At 42.5% G+C, this 24,207-nt stretch overlaps 1 protein-coding gene across 1 annotated transcript in view; it reads left to right on the plus strand.

The window, feature by feature from the left end:
* The window catches only part of LOC117365127 (dedicator of cytokinesis protein 2-like), a 1,549,644-nt gene that overhangs the window by 1,332,569 nt on the left and 192,868 nt on the right, over positions 1-24,207 (plus strand). Inside the window, exon 35 of the mRNA XM_033955120.1 lies at positions 15,791-15,947. Coding sequence (XP_033811011.1) covers positions 15,791-15,947 — 157 coding nt within the window. The remainder of the gene's footprint in view (positions 1-15,790; positions 15,948-24,207) is intronic.

Genomic DNA, 24,207 nt, shown 5'->3' on the forward strand with positions numbered 1-24,207 from the left:
TAGTATGAAGAAGAAATACATTGAAACTGTGCAGGGGGGACAGGATATACCTACCGTACTTGAATATAATTCGCCTTGAACTACTACTGATAAGGTGTGAGCTAAATCTAGAATCCTCCTCAGTTGTGAAAGATAGACCCTCTGTAGAAATTTTAATTGAGACTCCTTATAGTAGTTTGAAATAGAAAATTTAATACAAAAGCAGATGTAGCCCATAGGTGTCTCCTTTGTGAGCCCTTCTGACTATTCCATATCTCACCTAGCAACCAGATTCCCCAGGTGCACCTCGGTTTCCTCCTCAATATATATTTATCTAGCACAAGGGTTCACAACCCAGTTCTCAGGACGCATCCAGCCAGTCAGGTTTTCAGAATATGCATAATGAATACACATGAGTTAAATTTGCATGCACTACCGCCATTGTATGCAAATCTATCTCAGGCATACTCATTGTAGGTATCCTGAAATCCTGACTGACTAGATGTATCCCGAAGACTGGCTTGAAAACCACTGTTTTAAAAAGAGATATTTTTTTTGTCATTTCTAAAAATGAATTCATTGACCAAAAGTAAGCCTCATGACAGCACTTAGGTCATTTAGCTTGGACGTAGGTGAAAAATATCCCAGTAGATAGATTGAACTTAGGGCTCCTTCTACTAAGGTGCACTAGCATTTTTAGCACACACACAAGATTAGCGTGCGCTAGCCGAAAAATTACCGCCTGCTTAAAAGGAGGCGGTAGCGGCTATCGCGCGCAGCATTTTAGTGCGCACTAAGCACGCGCTATAACCGCTAGCACACCTTTGTAAAAGGAGTCCTTAGCCTTGGTAGTAATCAGCTGGCTCTAACACTGGTCCAGAACGAAGGACTTAAGGCAGCCATTGTAACTGGTGATTTAGGACTCAATTCTATAAATGGTGCCCAAATTTGGACACCAATAAAAAATTAGCGCTAAGCTCTATTCTATAGAATAGTGTCTGGTGCTGGAATCTGTGCCTAATTTTTGTGCATGAGGATTTATACCAAGTTTCAAGTTTATTTTAATTTGATGAATCGCTTATTCAAATTTACTAAGCGAGTTACAATAGAAAAAAGATAAACATATATTTAGACATATCGTTTAACCTAGTGTAAATTCTTGTGCCTATATTACAGCATCTCTTATTCTATAAAACTGTGTAAATTCCAAGAATGCCCCTGATCTACCCATACCCTTCCCATGGCTGTAGCAACTTTTCAGATCTGACACCAAAAGATGTGCACAAAAATTTTAATTAATACCACTTAGCATTTACCAATTATCAGAGCAGGGACCATCTATAAATGTGAAAATGTACAGCACTGCATAGGAATTCTATGAGCATTGAAGCAGTTACCGCCACTGCCTGCGCTAAAACCCATGCTACGCATTAATAAAAGAGGGGGTTAATTAATCAATTGGCTTCAATTCCGCTATATCCTTTTTGAGATATAGTGACCAGAAATAAATGCAATAGTTTCAAGTTTCAAGTTTATTAAAATTTTGATATAAACGCAATATCAAATATTTTCAATGCGTATAACATTACATTACATTACATTAGTGATTTCTATTCCGCTTGTACCTTGCGGTTCAAAGCGGATTACATAAGATGAAGCTGGACATTTCCAGGAGGGTACATGACAATTAGGGTAAGACATAGTAACAGAATGAGTATAGACTTAGTAACATTGGACGAAAGCAGTTATATTGCATTACATATCAAATCTTTTTCCAGGCGTTGGTAGGTAATATGATTCGGAAGGATGAATTAGGTTCAATTTTTTTTTTTTTTTTGGTCGGTTGAGGGTATGGTGCCAGGGAGTGGGTAAACCTGGTCGGTGTACGTGGAAGAGGAGAGGGAGATTAGGTGTTTTGAATATGCTTTTTGAAAAGTAGCGTTTTGATTTCTTTACGGAATGCTTTGAAGTCAGATGTTGAGGTTAACAATCTGGTTATGGAGGGTTTGAGTTTTGCTGCATGTGTTGCTATGAGGTTATCATAAAGCTTTTTACGATGAGTACCGTTGAGTGGTGGGTATGAGAATGGTGTCAGTGTTCTTCTTATTCTGGGTGGAAGGTTACGGTTTAGGCGATCGATTAGATAGGCAGGTGCTGTAACAATAAAAAAAACATTTTGGGGGGGAGGACAACATAAAATAATTTAAACAGGCAAACATACAATCAATGTACACAATTAATAAGTGACACATAAGGAAAAGGAGTGAGGCCACACTATGGAGCAATACAAAGGTATTATAATTTTTTTACCATCCTTTTCCAATAATTCCTAGCATCTTGTTTGCTTTTTTGGTCGTTATCATACATTGGGCAGAAGGTTTCAGCATATTGTTTACGATGACAACTAGGTCTTTTTTCTTGGATGCTGACTCCTAAGGTGGATCCTAGCATCTGGCAACTATGACTTGGATTATTCTTTCTGATGTGCATCACTTTGCATTTGTCCACATTAAATTCCATCTGCCATTTGGATGCTCAGTCTTCCAATCTCCTAAAGTCCGCCTGCAATTTTTCATAGCCTGCATGTATTTTAAAAACTTTGAACAGCGCCATAATTTCTTCTTCCTCTTCCACTCCCCTTCCCTACCAAGATCAAGATCAGATTGGTATCACGATCCAGACTAGAGGACTTCCCTGCATACCTCTTTCCTTCCCAGCACTTCAAAATCTTCTCTGGGTGATGTGGACTACACAGCAAGGCAAGACCCCACTTGATACAATGGTGCCCTTAATAATAATAATAATAATAAATTTATTCTTTTATACCTCCATTACCCAAGAGTTCTAGGTGGTTTACATCAAAGAAACTGAACAGTCAGCGAAACATATACATATAATAAGGTAAAAACAGAGTAAAAGATTTAAAAAGTTACAATCTTAAAACAATCTAGTTAAGTGATAAATTTATCAAACAGAGCAACACAAAAAGTTCTAACAAAGTCTGCAGTGCAACCAAACGACAAGAAAAAACAAAAACTTACAGACTATGGGGCTCATAATCGAAATAGAAAAATGTTCAAAAACAGGCCTAAGTCTGCACTTGGACGAACATTTCTAAAAACGTCCAAGCGCCGAGAATAAAACCAGGTTTTGGATGTATTTAAAAACGACCTAGGCCTTCATAGTGCCGCTCAAAATCCAAACTAAACGGGGCGTTTCGGGAGGCGTGTCGAGGGCGGGAGTTGGGCGGGACGTGGGCTGGCTTAGACTTAGTCGTACAGCATTTATAACCAAAAGTTTTACAACAGAGTCTAGACGGAACTTGGACATTGTGACTTAAACCATGTAAAACATGGTCTAAGTCACAAAAACCCACCAGATAAGCACTGCAAACACATAACACAGACCCCCACACACTACCCCAGTGATCACCAATTCCCCCCCATAAAAATTTTATTCACAACTTTAAATTTCAGCCTCCAGATCATCGTCACCTGGCCACCTGGCATAGGAAAGCCTAGTCGTCCAGCCCAGAGGCAACTTAAGTCATCTTGGGAGTGGGTTAGGGACCCATAGAGAGGATGACCCATGCCCATAAGCCCCTGTAATCACTGCATTGATACTTAAACATGTGCACTCCCCTATACACCCCCAAAACCCTTTTTACTGGCATATAAGTGGCTCCTGAAGCCATAAGGGCTATTGGGGTAGTAGAGAATTGGGTCTAGGGGAATCTGGAGGTGGTTTGGGGGGCTCACCGTGACCTATAAGGGAGCTGTAGGGAGGAGAAGTCATGGCATCCTTTTTGTGAAGCTCATAGCGGTGCCCTGTAAGGTACCCCACTATTTATGTGGCATATCTGGGTGTTCAATCCATCACTTTGCAGACCCCTCCCACGTCCAACAGGGCTTGTTCTAGGTGTTTTGGACTTGGACAGAAAGTTGGACGGAAATGTGGTATAAAGATGGACGATTTAACGGCTTGGACAATCAGATCAGCAGGACGTATAATTAGATGATTTTTGAAAGTAAAACAAAGTTGGACGTCTCTTTCGAAAATGTGTCTTAGGCTCTTTTTAACTTTGGACGACTTGCGAGATGGACGTAAACGGACTTAGACGTCCCTTTCGATTATGCCCATCCACATGTACAAGATGCAGGCAATATTTATTATACCAAAAATTTAATGCAGTGAAAATACCACCTTATATCAAACCAAGGGACCCAACACGGTCCATGTTTCGGAGAACACGCCTTCTTCAGGGGTCCATGGTTGATAAGGTATGAAATAAACCACAATAAAAGGTATAAAACAAGTGCCTGTGAAGCTTAGAATCTCTAGCCTAGTATACGAAATGTCTCAGTTTTCCTGTTGTGAGCCTTCTAGAACTGTTGGTAGGGCGGTATACAAGAAAATTAATTATTGTTATTATTATTAAATTATTATTATCTATTTAGGTACACTGTCTGTGATATTGTTCTGGAACAGAACCAACTTGGCTGTGTGGTTCTTAGAGATCACTCACTCTGCCACTTATTTTCACTTCCAAAAAACTCACAGTCAACTCCAGGACTTGTTCTGAAGCAATTAAGTTTACTGAAAGTTTTATAGGTCCTTTTACTAAGGTGCACTAACCGATTTAGCTCATGCTAAACACTAATGTGTCCATAGAATATAATGGACACGTTAACGTTTAGCGCACACTAAATCAGTTTGCACGGGCTAAATCAGCTAGCGCACCTTAGTAAAAGAGGGAGTAAGTAGCCAAAATCAAACTGGATCAATCAAGATTCTTTGAGTAAAACTAGGAAAAAGTACAGTTTATCTTACTTGTTTTCCTCTTGTTATGCCCTTGGTATATTTAAGCTCCTTTTCATCTCTTGCTGGTGTTCTAGGTACTAGACACAGAAGTAGAAGCACTTTTTTCTTTCCCCATAGAATCCTATCCATCTTTCCTGGATTCTTGCTCTGAATTTTCTTCTTAACTTCCTGGATTTGTAGAAACCCTTTACTCTCTTATCTTCAAAAGGCTTCCTGCTGCCTTTTTCATATACTTACAATATAAATCCTGACGCTTATGTTCACTCAAATCAGATATCTTGTTAATTGAAACTCATAATATCAGGGGTTTTGCAAGTGCTTGCTGAAGCTCCAAATACATATCAAAGCTGACTTATCAAAAAAATTAAATACTCATATTATAAAACCTTAGCTGGTGATTTGTTTCACCCGCAGAATCATAGCCCCGTGACTCATTTAATATATATCTTAACATTTTTTAAAATTATTATTCCTTTAACGCTTTTTTTAAAGAAAACATTTTTCTTCAAAAGAGCATTTTTAAATGTATGTAGCTTTGAAGGACCCGTTGTCACATGGTGGGCCATGTTTTGCTATAACACCTGCTACTTCAGGACCCAATCCTACAATAAAATTATACCATTAAAATATTATCCATACAATTCCTTACTCAAATCAAACCCCACAAAAATACCTGTCAAATATATGTCTCATAATTGTTCTTAACAATCAAATCCAATCAGCAGTATAGCTACTCAAGACCCTTGAAAGAAGGCCAACAAAAGATCAAAATGATCATACATAGAGACGAAGACTATATATCTCAAGTGCCCAAAGCCAGTAACCAGAGCAAGTCGTAGTTACTAGGCTTACGGTATATTAAGAAATAGCCATATACATACACTGCTCATTGAGAAAATAAGACGTTTATCAATGATAGCCCTTCTATAAGCCTAGTAACTACAACTTGCTCTGGTTACTGGCTTTGGGCACTTGAGATATATAATCTTCGTCTCTATGTATGAGCACGTTGGGATCCTTTTGATCTTTTGTTGGCCTTCTTTCAAGGGTCATAATTGTTCTTAACAGCTCTACTCCCATCTTCATTCAAAATAGAACCCTTGCCTTTAGGACGTCCTTTTTAAAAGATCCACCAATCGATGAATGCCACCTCAGCACATTATTACAACAAAGACATCCAATCTATTTCCATACTGAATGTTCTGTCCAGACTCCAGCTATGGGCTCCTTTTATCAAGGTGTGGTAGGCGGTTAATGCGCGAAATACCGCGCATTCAACCGCCTGCCACGCTAGTCGCTAACGCCTCCATTGACGAGGCATTAGTTTTTAGGCTTGCCGCGGGGGTTAGCGCGTGATGAAATGTCCGACGCGCTAACCCCCGTAGCGCGTCTTGATAAAAGGAGCCCTATGTATATGAATACCCCAAAGGGGTTTTTGGTGCTCAAAAATCAGTGCTGAAAAAAAATTAGCGCTCAATGCTATTATAAAATTGGCATTCAAAGATGCATATCCATTGTAGAATACTGCTGTGCTTTTTACATCCAAATTTTTGCACCAGGATTTATCTCCCCCCCCCCTTATGAAGCCCATTAGGCTTTTTTATCACTGGCTGTGGTGGTATTAGTTCCGATGCTCATAAAATTTCTATGAGTGTTGGAGCTAATACCGCCATGGCCGGTGATAAAAAAGCCTAATGCGGTTTCATAAAAGGGGGGGGGGGTGTTAGTGTCCTATAACACTGAATGCCCCTGACCCGCCCATGCAACTCCCATGTCTATACTCCCTTTTGAGTTGTGAACTATGAGATTTGGGCTCACATTGTTACACAATAGCACATCGTAAGATGTGCGACCAAATTGGTGACGATTAATGCCAATTGTTACCCACAAATAATTGGCACTAATTGGTTCATTAGCCAATTTAGTTGTGTGCACATCTTGAATCAGCATCCAAACATCAGTACCTAATTTTGGCTATATATAAAATCCAGAGGTTACTGTATTTTAGTTTTTTATTATTTTAACTTTATTGCTAGAGCTGCAGGAAGATTAAATATTTTAATTGCGATTAGTTGCGTTGTGTGGTCGCGATTAATATATAATATTTTAAGAGAAAATACATCAAACACATAATTCCTGACATCAAGCATAAACCAGCACTAACTCCCAAATAAGGATTCTATTTATGAAAATACAATGCCCTAAATATTACAATGGGACCCTACAATATCATCCGCCCATGTGTGGTGACCAACGACCAGGCCACTTTCCCCTCCTGGCAGCCCCGACACGTTGCTCTATCAACCAGCATCCGCGAGCTGAAAGAATCGGCACGGCCCCCGGCCTTTCCATGGCCTTCAGTCTCCTATCACCACTTGCATCGGATCTCCGCAGGCTGACATGGCTCCCTGCTCTCTTGCTGCCAACACCTCCCAGTGACTCACTGCCACCAACCTCCACAGCCTTTCCTCCACCTGGCACTCCTGGCCCCCAGGTATTTTTATTTTAACCCTTTCGATTTACATGAATTGCTGCCAGGTAGCACCAGCAAGGTAAGATTTAAAGGTAGTTCAGGGAGGGAAAGGGAAGCATGGATTCCAGACCTTCTTTTTAATGCATGTTAGAATGCAGGCAGATTAATCACATTTTCTTCATTCATGATGATATTGACTGTACTTTTCTAGGATTTCTGAATGTTGTTTGTATTATTCTTAAAAACTCCAATAAAAATTTTGAACTAAAAAAAAAAAATAAATAAATGCATTAAATATGCAGCCCAAGTTGAAACCTAAAATTAGAAATGTGGTGTCTATCCCATAAGCTAATTTCCCTCACTCTTAATTGTTGTGCAAAAGATATTTAGGATGAATTGTATATAACGAGGTGCTGTCAAACTTTAGCTAATTTTGAATAGCATTCCACCATAAGCTCACCCAACTTGAATAGATTGTACGTCCTTTCTTTCTACTTTCTTGAAATGTGAACCTTAGTAAAAAGAAAGAAATAAGACATCCATTGGCACACATTGTATTGTACAACCTACATCATATTGCCCAAGATATCAGGCAGTCTGTGTGATTTGTTCAAAGGCACAGAGAACTGTGGAGGCAGAATAAATTCAGTTCTGCAGGTCTCACAGCCTCTTCTCTAACTGCTAAGTTACCTGATGCCCTCTAACACCAATTCTAAGGGCTGCTTTTACAAAGGTGTGCTAGGGCCTTAACGCGCAGAATAGCACGCACTAAAATGCCATGCGCGCTAGTCGCTACCGCCTCCTTTTAAGCAGGCGGTAATTTTTTGGCTAGCGCTCACTGTAGCGCACGATAATCTTCTGCGTGCACTAAAAACACTAGCGCACCATAGTAAAAGGAGCCCTAAGAATCATGACTGTGATGGGAAATGTATTTATTTTTCATTATTTTAAAAACATCTAACTAAAGGTTGCAATTTAATTTTCTGCATTGGCCTCCCTGTATCATCCTGCACATTTCTCCCTTCCCCATCTAAAACTTGGTCATTATTTTGGCTGCTCATATCTGTATTCCACTGGGGTTTTGAAAGGAAGAAAACAAGTGAAAGAATCTGTCTCTGAGCTTTTTTTAAACCTTATATTAAAATCCATCCATGCTGCTTTAGCCTCTTGGGTGCTTCAGATTAAAATTTAATACCGACTGGAAAAAAAATAAAATGTTTACTCAGCAAATGGGAAGACATGAAAGGGTTTTTAATGCTATTTCTTAAATGAATAGGGAATTAATTGTTTGCTGCTACTGTACGTTTTCTTCTCATTGGATTAATAAGTGCAATTCTGAACAATCCAGCTGGAAACTGGAGACAGGGTAGAGTTCTCACATTATAACATGATAAGTCGTGGTTCAGTTTAGAAAATGAAATGATGCCTATTGGATGTAATAAAATACACTGGCGGGGAGGGAAACTGCTTCGGAAGACATGGGACTAGTGGAAAAGCAGACACCTTGACATCCATTCTGCCTGCAAAAGGGTAGATTTCAGTATTTGATTCTGACATATATGGATAGATTGCTATTGGATTTTTCTGACCAAGCACACATCTTTAAGAGTGCTGACTCCCATTATAAACTTCTCACCTGCCTCAGGAAATGTATGGCTACTACCTTCTGCCAGTATGCACAATGCCCTGAATATATGTATGCTTGCAAAACATCTGGCTTGAATTAAAATCCAGGCTGGACAGTTGTACCAGTTTAACTCCATGTAATTGTAACATAAAGAAAAATAATAAATTTGGAGCACTTAGGCCCATGTGCTCAAAATTCACCATGCCTTTAACGATTGACGCTAAACTAGTTTTAACCGGTTTAGCATTTAAGTATTCTATCTACTGATGCACTTAATGGCTCCCCATGGTCTGATTCTGCTATGCTATGTATAATGAGGTCGTTAATATTAAAACAAGCTCTCCAAGCGATGCCTTGGTGAAGCGCCGGTGTTTAATGCTCCAAAACACTCCAAAATCAGTGACAGGTCAGGAAGTGCCAGTAGTGTTAAAAAAAAGTGCTGAAAAGCTGTTCAGGGCAGGAAGAGTATTTTTTTGTGTTTTTTTTAGTGGGCATAGATGTTACACACTCACATCTGTCCCCAGTAAAAAAAAAAAAAAAAAAAAAGAAGACATGCTGGGACCTCGCTGACAACAGCCCCCTTTCTCTACCCCTGAACTTTTAAAAAATAAAAAATTAGCAGTAGGGATGCCTACTCCCTTCTGCCAAAGGTCCAGGTCCTCACATACACCCCCCTGACCTCCCCCCTCCTCTGTGAAGATCAGCAGGAAGGTTGTCCACTCTCTCCTGCCTTGGCCACCCAACCCCACTCCTCACACCCCTGACACCCCCCCCCCCCGTGAAGATTATTAGGAGGGATGCCCACTCTGTCCTGCCTCGGCCACCTGGACTCGCCCCATACCTTATTTAGATATCCAAGAGGAGGGATGCCCACTTCATCCTGCTGGCAGGTCCACCTCTTCAAAATGGCAGACCTTTCCCTTCCCGGTGCATCCTGGGATGTACTGGGAGGGGCCTAAGTCTCTGATTGGTTTAGGTGCCTAAGGCCCCTCCCATAAACATAGAAACATAGAAATAGACGGCAGATAAGGGCCATGGCCCATCCAGTCTGCCCACCTCAAAGACCCTCCCCTACCTTTCTTTGTGAATAGATCCCACGTGTCTGTCCCATTTGGCCTTAAAATCAGGCACGTTGCTGGCCTCAATAACCTGAAGTGGGAGACTATTCCAGCGATCAACCACCCTTTCAGTGAAAAAGAATTTCCTGGTGTCCCCATGCAGTTTTCCACCCCTAATTTTCCACGGATGCCCCCTTGTTGCCACTGGACCCTTGAAGCAGAAGATATCTTCTTCCATCTCGATACGGCCCGTGAGATGTTTGAATGTCTCTATCATGTCACCCCTCTCTCTGCGCTCCTCGAGTGAGTATAGCTGTAATTTATCCAGCCTTTCTTCGTACGGGAGATCCTTGAGTCCCGAGACCATCCGGGTGGCCATTCTCTGGACCGATTCTAGTCTCAGCAGCACATCCTTACGATAATGCGGCCTCCAGAATTGCACACAGTATTCCAAGTGGGGCCTCATCATTGACCTATACAATGGCATGATGACTTCCGGCTTACGGCTGACGAAACCCCTCCATATGCAACCTATGATTTGTCTTGCCTTGGATGAAGCTTGCTCTACTTGATTGGCAGCTTTCATGTCCTCACTGACAATCACCCCTAAGTCTCGTTCAGCTACCGTTTTTGTTAGGATCTCTCCATTAAGGGTGTATATCTTACATGGGTTATGGCCGCCCAGGAGCATAACTTTGCATTTTTTGGCATTGAAGCTGAGTTGCCAGTCCCTAGACCAGCGCTCCAGGAGGAGCAGGTCGTGCATCATGTTGTCAGGCATTGAATCTTCGTCCGTTGGGTTTATGCCCACAACATTGCCTAGTTTGGCATCATCGGCAAATAATGTCATTTTACCTCGCAGTCCTTCTGCTAAGTCACTTATAAAGATGTTGAATAGGATCGGGCCCAGGACCGAGCCTTGCGGCACCCCACTGATCACTTCCGTCATTTCTGAGGGAGTGCCGTTCACCACCACCCTCTGAAGTCTACCTCCGAGCCAGTTCCCAACCCATTTCGTCAATGTATTACCCAATCCCATAGAACTCATCTTGCTTAGTAACCTGCGGTGTGGTACGCTATCGAATGCTTTGCTGAAGTCCAGGTACACTATGTCCAGGGACTCCCCTACATCCAGCTTCCCCGTCACGCAGTCAAAGAAGCTGATTAGGTTGGATTGGCATGATCTCCCCTTAGTAAATCCGTGTTGACGGGGGTCCCGTAGATTCTCCTCATCTAGGATCGTATCCAATTGATGTTTGATAAGAGTTTCCATTAGTTTGCTCACTATTGATGTGAGACTCACCGGTCTGTAGTTTGCCGTCTCCATCTTGGATCCTTTCTTGTGGAGTGGAATAACGTTAGCCGTCTTCCAGTCCATCGGGACGCTGCCTATACTGAGGGAGAGGTTAAAGAGTGCGGACAGTGGCTCCGCCAAGACCTCACTCAACTCCCTAAGCATCCTGGGGTGTAGGTTGTCAGGTCCCATCGCCTTGTTAACCTTGAGTTTTGACAGCTCACCGTAGACACTGCTGGGCGTAAACTTGAAGTTACTAAACGGGTCAATTGAGGCAACCCTTGTCTGTAGCTGAGGGCCAAGCCCCGGTGCTTCTCTGGTAAATACTGAGCAGAAGTAGTCATTAAGCAGCTGTGCTTTTTCTGAATCTTTTTCCACGTAGCCTCCGTCTGGTTTCTTAATACGTACAATCCCTCCTGAGTTTTTACTTCTGTCACTGATATATCTGAAGAATGATTTATCTCCCTTCTTGATGTTCTTAGCTAGAGATTCCTCCATGTGGAATTTAGCCTCTCTGACAGCTGTTTTGACGTCCTTTGACTTGATTCAGGTGGTCTGCTCTAAAGTCCTGTTTTCCCGATTGTTTGTAAGATATGTATGCTTTTTTCTTCTCCTTGATGAGGTCAGAGATCTCCGCAGTGAACCACTGGAGGTTATTGTTCCTCCGCCGTTTACTTATTAATTTAACATAGCGGTTTGTCGCTTCTTGTATGGTGGCTTTCAAAGTTGACCACATCTCTTCCACGCTATCGGTTTCTGCTTGGCTATGTAGCGCCTGGTGGACAAAGGAACCCATGTCTTGGAAATTCGTGTCCCTGAAATTGAGGACATTGGTCAGTGTGGTAGTTTTAGTGAAACCTTTCTTAAGATTGAACCATACCATGTTGTGGTCACTGGAGGCCAAAGTGTCGCCCACCGAGACCTCTGTGACACTTTCTCCATTGGTAAGAACAAGGTCCAGAATTGCTTGATCCCTTTTTGGGTCCAACACCAGTTGCCTGAGCCCAGCTCCCTTCATAGAGTTTAATAACCTCCTGCTGCTGCCGGAAGCAGAGGTAAGTGTATCCCAATCCACATCAGGCATGTTGAAGTCACCTAATAATACTGTGTCCCCACGCAATGTGATATTTTCTATATCTCCTATAATTTCTAAATCCAGGTCACCCTTTTGTTTTGGGGGTCTGTAGATTATGCCAAGATACAGGCATTTGTCCTTCCCTCTGGCCATATTAACCCAAAGGGATTCCCCAGTGTATTGGACATCTGTGATTCTTGTGACCTTAATGTCATCTTTAGTATATAATGCTACTCCTCCTCCCATTCTGCCCTCCCTGTCCCGGCGAAGCAAATTGTAGCCCGGTATGACCATGTCCCACCCGTGGGAGTCTGTGAGCCAGGTCTCGGATATCGCAACCACATCCAGGTCGGCATTCCTTATTTCTGTTTCCAATTCCAGGATTTTGTTTCCCAAACTGTGTGCTTTGACGTACATAGTCTTCCATGTTATATTTTTGTTACATCCCGGTCGGGGTATTCCCGTTTGAGCTTCTTGAATTCCTTTAGCATTTTTTGTGCTCACTGCAGACCCAGAACTGTAATGTGTACACCCCCTAGTCCCTGAATTGCAATGTGACCCATGATGCTGACATGAACATACCCCCGGTTCGAAAGTATATGTACTCACCCCTGACCCAGAATTTTGGTGACTACCTACCTCAGACTCTAGAAAGTATTGGCAGTTTAGTTCGCCAGGAATGTAGTTTGTGCATGTACCCTCCCCCGACTTACCATAGGGTCTGGGTGGCCGAAGCAGGAGGGAATGGGCATCCCTCCTGCTGACTTTTTTTTTTTTTTTTAAAGTTCAGGGGGTTGGGGCCATCATCGGGAGGTTCTGGCATGAATTTTATTTATTTTTTTTTTTTTAATGGGCACAGATGTGCCTATTAAATTTTCAAAAAAATCCAACTTACTCTTCCTGCTCCGAACAGCCACTCAGCTGTTCGGGACTTCCCCTGCTGGTTCTGCACATGTGTGAGCTTCCCTTGCTGGTTCTGTGCATGTGTCAGTCATTTTCTCCAATGATTGATCAGATGGGATTTCTGCAAACTTCTGTGATCCTCATTTATATGCAAGGTTTTTGGAGCATTGGTCGCCATTTTGAAATCAGACAATTTGCAGGCACCACAACAATTTTAGAGCATCTAGCCCTTGCAGGGAGGGAAATGCTGAGGGCTACTTGGGAAATGGGCCCATGCACAGAGCCTGTGAGCAGCAGGGAGATCAGAGAGATGAGAGACAAGAGTCTGCGGCAGGAATCTTAGGAGAAGCTGCACATAATTGCAGTTCTATCATTAAGAGCCCCAGAATTGTTATTGTAAACTAGAGGAGAGCAGAGAGTTTAAGACAGAAGAACATGGAATTCGTAAGGAAATAGAGGGTTTCTATGTCAGCCTTGGCGTTTGTGTGTATGTGTGCATTTTTTTAAAATAATATTTCCTATAAATGAAAAATGAATGGAAGAAATTGGGGGCGGGCTAGGGCAGGATTGGGGGTGGGGCTAGGGCAGGATTGGGGCGGGGCTGAATATTAATAGATGTCCCGTTTTGATGAGCCTATGGCTCTGATGTTCACGTATGCACATGTGAGAGTGGTGTATTCCGTTGATGCGTTGTTAGTTGTTTTCGGGTAGATGAGTGTTCTTTGGTGAGGTTGTGTTTTGGTCAGGTAAGGGTTTGTCAGTCTTCCTGTTGTTTGTGTGGTGGGTTGGTAAATATTGGTCTGATAGTTTGTGGTTCTGTTTATTGTGAGTCGTCTGGTTGGGTGGGTAATTTCCTTAGAATTTGATATAGTTGGTATTGGGGAGATGTTGTTTGCTGTTGCCTTCCAGTTGGTTAGGAGCAGTGTGATCAGTAGGATAGCTTGTGTGTATTTTTGTGTTCTAGTTTTCATTGTGGTGTTCGGAGAGGTGGGTGTTGTAGTTGTGGTGTTAGGAGTGGCGGGTATTGTAGTTATGGGAAGTGGTGGGGAGTTTCTTTTTCTTCCTTGGCTTGTTGAGATTAGCTGGAGTTCTTTTCCTTCCTTGACTTGTTGAGAGTTGTTGATCTCTTCAGGGTCTGAGGAGGGAGCGGGTGTTCTATGGCGTTATGGATGGGTAGAGTTGGATTGCAGCTTAGCAAGGACTGGTTAGGCGGACTAGAGAGGGTAGTGGTTTGGTCGCTTCTTGGTTGCTTCGCAAAGGCGCTCGCTAAGGCGGGCGCCTTTGATGGTGCGCCGTTAGGCGCTGAGCCTTATATTGGCTCAGCGGTGTAACGTCGGGTAACGTCAGATCACGTTAAGTATACACCATTGTTTGAAGTTTGGAGACTCTGAAATTATTTGTGGGAGGCTGAATATTCTTTTGATAACTGAGGATCTGGAGCCTTGAGAGTGATCTGTTGTCTTGGGATTCTAGGAAGTTCTATGGTGCAGAACTGTTTCCAGTCAGTATTCCTGATATACAGCACTATCAGGCTCTGTGTGGGGAAGCTGTGAGACTGTGAGGTAACTACTGAGGAGTTTCATTATTTCTGAATCAAAGGTATGTGGATATTGAGCTTGCGTTAGTATTTTTTGTGTAGCACGGGGTTAGCGCGTGCTAAAAATGCTAGCGCACCTTACTAAAAGGAGCCCTAAGCATTCAAGATTTGATCACTTGCTGAAATTTCAGGTTTACAAATCCCAAAGGGATTTACTAAACTGCAGTAGAAATTAACCTTAGTGCACCCTTATGCGGGTCTTTCCCATGTACTAAAGCCATTTTTACTTCGGCTGTAAAAATCCCAATTTTCTATTTTTTTTTTTTTCTCCTTTAATGGCCATGCGCTAAAGTTGCCATTAACATGTGGCCATTTTTAAAACTTACTAAAGGCGCACATACTGCCACCTATATTTAAGGTAGTAAGTTCTCCTGTGTTGTGCACTAACCAGTTAGTGCATGGAAATGTAGATGTGCTGACTGGTTAGCACAGGAATGTCCACTCTCTGCCCTTAACATGCCCCTCCCCCAAACAATGCAAAAAAAAAAAAAAAAAAAAGATTGCTGTGCAGTTAGCACTCAAACATGGCAAAACTAATGGGGAACATTATAGCACATCCCACTTAGGGCCCTTTTTGCCGTGTTAGGCTTGCATTAGTGCCTAACACAGCTTAATAAAAAGACTCCAAAGAGACCAGAGGTTTGGAAGAAAAGTACCAATTCAAAGTGTGCCTAATGATATGGATTTAGATGGTAATTTAGTTGAAATATTGCTGCTTAAACAGACAACTTTCTGGCCCATTTCTCAATTGAAATAAGCAAAGTTATTCATATAAATGGGCTGGAGTTTTACAGATAAGCACTTATGTAGTCTGCATCACCCCTGTTGATCGCATATTTTAGATATCAGTCTGAATGTCTGCCTTATTAATATGGATTTCTTTGTCTTTGTGCTGCTGTGTCATAATAACTTGCCCTCTAAAATAGAAGCTAACTTTATTTCTTTTTCCAATTCTGCTCCCAGCCTCCTCAGCTGCTGCAAGAAACATCCCCAGCTGTCCAAACCTGGGGAGAACTTTGTTGCCTTGGTAACGGGCCTGTTGGAGAAACTCCTGGATTACAGGGCAGTGATGAATGATGATAACAAAGCTTATTGCATGAGCTGCACAGTCAACTTGCTGGTAAGTGACACAGGTAGAACTGCAACCCTGAAAGAGAGCCTCTCTTGCTTGTGATCTCCTGGTGCAGAGGTCAATTTTTTAAAATTTTTCCACAGGTAAAACAGAAATGTTTTGGGGTTAGAGTTTTTTGGGGTTTTTGGGGGTTTTTTTAAGAAAATCAAGCACCTGATGTGTAGGTAAATTTATGTGAGGTCTTTCTTTCAATTCAATTTTTAAACCCCCACTAAATATTGTGCACACATATTTGGGCTCACGCCCAATTGATTAATAAGCCAATTATTGCTGATAATTGGGATCTTAATGAGTAATTATTTGTGCTATTTGGATTTAATTAATATGTATACACATAAATTTAGGTATGGGATCAGCGCCTAAATTTTATACACAAGTCCAAAAAGAGGAAATGGGCAGATTGGGGGGGGGGGGGCGGCGTTTGTCCAAATTACATGTGTAGTTAAAGAATAAGAGGGGATCCTCACTTAATTTAGGCATAAGGATTTGCACCACGTTTCCATTGGTGTAAATAGCCAAACCTAAAGTTACTCATTGTATCGGCAAACTTCTCAAATCCAGCATAGTATCATACATTTTCTTGGCATATATCACCAGATCATTCACACATCACTTTTATATATTTCTCTTTCATATATATCTTATACCTCTACTAAGACCTCAGCGACACCACTCAAGACTCAAACAACTTTCATTTTCCACAAGCTTTATGTGTCAGATAATCATAGGTCTTATTTCTAAACTGTTTTATCTCTTATTTCTCTTAATTTACTCCCCCCCCCTTTACAAAACCACTATAGCAGTTTTTAGTGCAGGCCTGCGTGCTGAATGCTTTGCGCTGCTCCCAACACTCATAGGAACTCTATGAGTGTTGGGAGCAGCACAGAGCATTCAGCATACCAGCCTGCACTAAAAACCGCTATCGTGGTTTTGTAAAAGGGGGAGTTACTTCTTAAACATCTTTTAAACTTTCATAAATGAAAACAGGGAACTGAGATTAAGTGATTGATTTCTGTTTATTTCCATTGATCAGAGGTACTTTTATCTGACATGTTTCGCAAATGCTTTATCAAGGATCTCCCCCTAAATATACAGAAAAAGTCATAATTATTAAATCCATTTATATAATCATAGCTATCCCCATTCAACAAACATTACAATACCTCTCTCAGTTGCAACAGACACCATTCATAACCCTCTTTTCTCTGAGTGAAAATGGCGCCCTGTTCTGCTAAGTTCCCTGTTTTCATTTATGAAAGTTTATGATATTTAATAAAGAAAAAAGTAAAATAGAGAAAACAATTTAGAAATAAGTTATTGTTAAGACCAATGATGATCAGACATATAAGGTTTTTACCTGGTGAGTCACAGCTGCTTCCTTTCAGTCATGGGGGTTCCTACCATGAGAAATTAGTGATCCTAGCCATGTGAAGGTGAAAATGCCTGACAAGATCACAGCTTAGCAGATCACCTAAGACAGCTGTGTCCAATGTCGGTCCTCGAGGGCCGCAATCCAGTCGGGTTTTCAGGATTTCCCCAATGAATATGTATGAGATCTATTAGCATACAATGAAAGCAGTGCATGCAAATAGATCTCATGCATATTCATTGGAGAAATCCTGAAAACCCGACTGGATTGCGGCCCTCGAGGACCGACATTGGACACCCCTGACCTAAGCTATCATATCAGATGTGAGGAAGAACAACATTAGTGGAAGCTGCTGTGGCTCAATGGGTAAAAACCCTGTTTTCATCTTCCAGAGGTCATAGGTTCAAATCCCAGCACATATTTTAATTGTGGCATTCTACCCTGCAGGTGCACCTTGATGATCTCACAATGAGGTCAGCATTGTGCAGCTGCACACCTCCATTTGCAATGAAGTAGAAGCCATGCTAAGGTCTGTATCTGTTTTTTCTGTTTTTAAGCTTTTGAAGTTATATATGCATTTTATTTTTTTTTCATGTGCTTTCCTTTGCTTTCAAGAATGAGCTGATTGGAGCACTGTTTAGTCAGAATAAAAGGTAACTTTTTAACAAGAAGCATAAAGTTGTGTTTTTCATTTGCTGTGCTTCAGTTAATGGATCTTTTCCTCTAATTAGCAAATAGCATTACTGTTTGTCCACAAAAATAGAAGGTTTTGCATGCAATATATCTGTTTTGATGTGCCCTGTTTATGTGGTGCCTTATTAAATGTATTTTGAGCTTAATAAAGCAAAAATAAAAACCCAGAGAGCTATTTAGCAGATCGCATTAAGTTCCGTCCATAGAACTCAGGTCTATCTGAAGCCCAAACTATGCCGAAAAGTAGTCCTGCCTTTCATTCGCCTACAATATAGGCATGAGATGGATGTCCTAGGTTGCTCAGCATTATGCAAATGAATTGAAGGATGCCCTTATTGAAGCCTCGCCCATTCCACGCCCATGCCTATTCTGTTAGGCGTCAGTTTTCCCAATGGGCTTCCATGAAATTGTGGAGGCGCCTACAAAGTGATGTCCACTTCCTTTGAACATCCACATGACAATTATCGCTCATTAAGACCCTTAAATGGCTCATTAACTACTCATATAGTGTACCTAGATTTTCAGAAAGCTTTTGATAAAGTTCCCCATGAGAGGCTCTTGAGAAAATTAAAGTGTCATGGGATAGGTAGCAAAGTTCAGTTGTGGATTAGGAATTGGTTATCAGATAGAAAACAGAGGATAGGGATAAATGGTCATTTTTCTCAATGGAGGAGATTAACAGTGGAGTGCCACAGGGGTCTGTACTGGGACCAGTACTATTTAACTTATTTATAAATGATCTGGAAATTGGAACGACGAGTGAGGTGATTAAATTTACAGATGACACTAAACTATTCAAAGTTGTTAAAACGCATGTGGATTGTGAAAAATTGCAGGTGGACCTTAGGAAAATGGAAGACTGGGCGTCCAAATGGCAGATGAAATTTAATGTGGACAAATGCAAAGTGATGCACATTAGGAAGAATGACCTGAATCACAGTTACCAGATGCTAGGCTCCACCTTGGGGAATAGCGCCCAAGAAAAGCATCTGGGTATCATCGTAGACAATACTATTAAACCTTCCGCCCAATGTGTGGTGGTGGGCAAAAAGCAAACAGGATGCTAGGAATTATTAAGAAAGGAATGTTTAACAAGATTAAGAATGTTATAATGCCCCTGTATCGCTCCATGGTGCGACCACATCTGGAATATTGCGTTCAATTCTGGTCTCATCTCAAGAAAGATATAGTGGCGCTAGAAAAGGTTCAAAGAGTGACCAAGATGGTAAAGCAGATGGAATTCCTTTCGTATGAGGAAAGACTAAAATGGTTAGGGCTCTTCAGCTTGGAAAAGAAATGGTTGAGGGGAGATATGATTGAAGTCTACAAAATCCTGAGTGGAGTAGAACGGGTACAAATGGATCGATTTTTAACTCCATCAAAAATTACAAGGACTAGGGGACACTCGATGAAGTTACAGGGAAATACTTTTAAAAACTAAAAGGAGGGAATTTTTTTTTCACTCAAAGAAGCTCTGGAACGCATTGCCAGAGGATGTTGTAAGAGCGGATAGCATAGCTGGTTTTAAGAAAGGCTTGGACAAGTTCCTGGAGGAAAAGTCCATAGTCTGTTATTGAGAAAGACATGGGGAAGCCACTGCTTGCCCTGTATCAGTAGCACAAAATATTGCTACTCCTTGGGTTTTGGCCAGGTACTAGTGACCTGGATTGATCACCGTGAGAACGTTCTACTGGACTTGATGGACCATTGGTCTGACCCAGTAAGGCTATTCTTATGTTCTTAGTTTGGACGCCTAAGTCCCGCTTAGCATTAGGCGGCCTTTAGGCGCCCTTTATAGAATCAGGGCCTTTCTGTGCTACGTATTAGTGTTCGTTCAAAGAGCCTCTAGTGCCTTTATAAAATTGGCATAAACTAGGCACTTTTTGACATTTCTTATAGGCACCCTGGTATAAAATTGTCCTCCACTTGTCCAACACAGGACTGCAGCACTTGGTAGAATGATCACTCATTCTGGCTCTCCTGGGTGCATCTTTTTATCACTGGAGAGTAGCATGCCAATAGGATCCTTCTCTAGTCCCTGCAAGCCTCCCTTTTTCTGCTCTTTATAGAATAAGAACAGCATCCCAAGGTCAGGCCTTATACATTATTACAGCCATGACTTCAGCATACATTGTAGGAAAGCAGTGCTTTATGGAGAAACCTTGCCTAGTCCTGCATACCTTCATTTATTGCTCAAATGCAGAACAACTTCATTCTCTTTCTCTCATGTTTGTTCTTCTCATTAGCTTTATTTTGCCCTGTAGTGCTGCTAACTCTTCCTCTTTCCCAATTGATTCAAAAGAAGAATCCACTGTACAGAACCTCTTATCCTATTCTCTCCATCTCTCATCAGTGATTTGCCAGGGGTTTCCTGTACATTCCACTGGTGAAATGTTGTATCTCTTTTCATAAATAAATCATGTACTGCAATAACTTGGATTGAATTTATTCTTTTTTATTAAAAATTATTGAGAGCACAGTGCAACTTTTTTTTTTTTTTTTTGGGGGGGGGAGGAGGCAGCCTGTGCATCTTGTATTACTTCTACCGCTAGGCAATGAGTCCCTACCTAATCATGCCCCCAGCTCTAGAAAAAATATATATGAGCAGCCCAGTGCTCACTAGCAGTGCTGCATTGTGCCATATTGGTTTGTTTCATGGATCAGGCCTTCTGCACCATAGGCTGGCTCTGTTTTGAGGTGGTGCAGGAGTAGCATTTACACTATAGCCCCAAAGTAGGGAGTAAATCACGTTTGCTATTAAGGGTGACACATTGGTAGGTTGAGGGGAGGTTGCATTGGGAGAGAAGCCTAAGATTCTGGTTTGCCCAGGTGCCTAAAGCCGCTCTTAAGGCATTAAGCGCCTGGCACAATCAGGGCATTAGATCCCTTCCCAATGCATTCCACGATGCACCGGGAAGGGCAGGCCCGCCATTCAGTGGAGGCGGGCCTGCCAGCCGGAGGGACAAAGCATCCCTCCAGCCGGCCAACTTAAAAAAGGTACTATAGGGTCCGGGAGCATGCCCTTCGGTTGGGGAGGGGGGCGGTTTCCGGCAGATTAGACTAGGCATTCCTCCTGTTGGTGGATGTCTTGGTGAGGTGGCGGCAGGAGGAATTGGGCACTCCCCCTGCTGTGGACATTCAGGGGTTGGAGGGCAGCTTTGTGGATTCCGTCAGGAGGGACTGGGCATCCCTCCTGCTGGGGGATGTCTTGGGGAGTGGCCATAGGAGGGACTGGGCTTCCCTCCTGCCATTAGTCTCCGTGGGGGGGGGAGGGGACGGGTTCCCTGCCGCAGCCGCTAAATTGATTGCAGCAGGGAGATTCCCTTGCCGCGATCAGCTCAGCGGCATCCCGATTTTCTAACTAGTGCTTATGATAATGACGCTGGTTAGAGAATCGTAGTGTTAGGCGTTTCTATATATGATGCCCATGTGCAAATCTCAAAAGCCGCTTAATTGGCTTCTGAGACCAGGAATCCAGCCCTTAGAACTGGTTTTACATCATCTAAGTCACAATGTATAAGTTCCATCCAGGCAGCCTCATAAAACTTTTGCTTATCCATGCAGTATGCATAAGTGTAGGTTGGCCCACATCCCGCCCTCGCCACTCCTTCAAAAACACCCCTTTCAGCTCTGGGTGCACAGCGGGATTCAGAGGCCTAAAATGTCTCTGGTTACATCTAAAAATCCTTTTCAGTTATCAGCACTTGGACAACCTGTCTTTTAGGTCATCCAAGTGCCAACTTGGGTGGGTTTTTAGACATATTTTTGTTTTGATTATGATCCCTATAGTAGCTAAAATATGAGGAAAGAAACTTTAAAAATGCATTGGTTAGAAGAAAGTGGAGTAAAAAGGCATGATGTGAATGCATATGTAAATAGACTCCAAAAACAATTAATATAAAAACATAATGGGTTAAATGTCATCAGTATAAAAATACAAACCAAGAGAAATAAAATGTATGTGCATAAACAGCTTTAAAAGAAAAAAATGGAGAATAATAACACTGATATTAAAAATAATAAACATGTTGATTTTAAAAATAACAAATATATGTGCATATCAACTCCAAAAAGATGCAACCTTAAAAAACATGGCAAACATATAAATGCATATGCATACACTTCTCCCTCCGTAATCGCGGTTTCAGCATTCGCGATTTCGATTATTCATGGTTTTAAGCTTGATGGCTCCTCCCCTCAAATTACATCAGCTTGCAAAGAGAAATCGCTGATTCCAAGCGTTTACAGAGAAAATCTCTGATTCCCAGCACTTTCTTCACCGTGTTTTGCCTCCTGATCTATGAATTGATGAAGAACTTTAGTTTCCAACAGCTGGCAACATTGCACCTTTCATCAGTGCTAAATTGACTTCAGAAAAGCTGCATTGTGATTGGTGTAATGACTTGGAAGGGTTTGTCTTGTAGCTTTTGGCATTCATTAAGATCCAAGGCAAGCATAGTCTGCTGCTGCCATCCTGCAAGGAGCAGAGGATTGATAAAGATGTCAATCTTTGTTTACTGCTCTCTTCCCTTCCACCCTACTCCCTACTTCCCCAATCGAATAATGCTCTGGAGATGCCACAGTGTGAAATTGCAGCATGCATTCTCTTAATATTGTTTTGTCTGGCCACCACAGGTGACAAGTTGTTTTATTTAGGTTGGACACCCAGGCTGCTGTTGTCTTTTGTGACTTTAAATGAAGATGGATATCCTCTGCCCACTATCCCCTCCTCTCTGCAGACTTTGCAGAAAGTTAAAGTAAATTGCAGGGTGGAAAAGCACCATTAAGGAAGATCTGCTCTTTTGGCATCTGCAGTTATCATTAATCACATCTAGCTACTGATTCTGTAACATTTACAGCTCTATCTGGTCCTGAAGAACAGATTGTGCATGCTGTATATGGAAAAATAAATCTATCCAGATATAATGTATGTGCCTATATCCAGGTGTATGTGAGTCTATATGTGGCCCTTGTGTCAGGCAGAGTGAGGCAGGAGATCTGGGCTAAACCTCGGTCTTCTTAAAATGTCACTGAAGGCTTCTCTTCGAGATCGTAACCTCTTCTTCAGAGCAAGGCACAACAAAGATGCCATCCCTCTATGATGTCACTATTTACCATTATGTGAGGGTTCTCCAGATGCAGGGGTGAGGGGCTAGTTCTAGAAGGAGTGAGTAAGGTTACTGCAAGGAAGAGTTTGATTATTAGGAAAAGAAAAGAGGATAAAACAAAGAATATCTTAATACCTCTGTATAAATCTCTTGAGCATTGTGTGCAGTACTGATTGCCATACTAGTGCTGCCCAATTCATGATTTGAATCGGTTCACCGATTCACTTTGGATGAATCGATTCAAATCGATTTAAAAGAAAAAAAATTGGCCTCCCAATTCGGTAACTGACCCTACCCCCTCACCCCCTAAAGCAGGAGCGGCAGCGCTGCCTCTTGCTGGCCAGCCACTGCCGCACCTGCTTTAGAGGGTGAGGGGGAGGGTCAGTCAGGAAGTGCTGGTGTTCAGCTTCCCCCCTGGCCTCCTGCTGGTGTTCGTCTTCCCCCCTGGCCTCCCGCTGGTGTCCAGCTTCCCCTCTGGCCTCCCGCTGGTGTCCGGATTCCCCCCTGGCCTCCCGCGCACCATTTACCTACTAGCAGCAGCCTGCAGAGAAGATTGTTGCGGATAGGGATCTCTGCAAGCTGCTATAGGTCTTTGGAGCTGTTTCCTCTGCCTCGGTCCCGCCCCTCCTCTGACGTCAGAGGCAGGATCGCGGCAGAGGGAACAGCTCCGAAGACCTATATCAGCTTGCAGAGATCGCTAGCCCCAGTGATCTTCTCTGCAGGCTGCTGCTAGTAGGTAAATGGTGCGCAGGAAGCCAGGGGGAACACGCAGGCCTTCCAGGGGGGTACGCAGTCCTTCGGGAGGGGGGGGGTGCAGTCCTTCAGGGGGTTGGTACAGGCCTTCAGGAGGGACAGGCAGGCCTTCAGGGGTGGGGTGCAGGGCTTCAGGGGTGGGGTGCAGGCCTTCAGGGGGAGGTGCAGGCCTTCAGGTGGGGACAGACCTTCAGGGTAGGCGGGCCCTGGTGTAGAAGTACACAGAGGGAGGGAGGGAAGGGGGATTCAAAGAGACATGCATATGCCGGACTTTGGGGGGGGAAGAAATAATGGGTCTAAAAACAGAGGCGAGGGAGAGAGATGG

This window comes from Geotrypetes seraphini, chromosome 1 (assembly GCF_902459505.1).
Source record: "Geotrypetes seraphini chromosome 1, aGeoSer1.1, whole genome shotgun sequence".
NCBI lineage: Eukaryota > Metazoa > Chordata > Amphibia > Gymnophiona > Dermophiidae > Geotrypetes > Geotrypetes seraphini.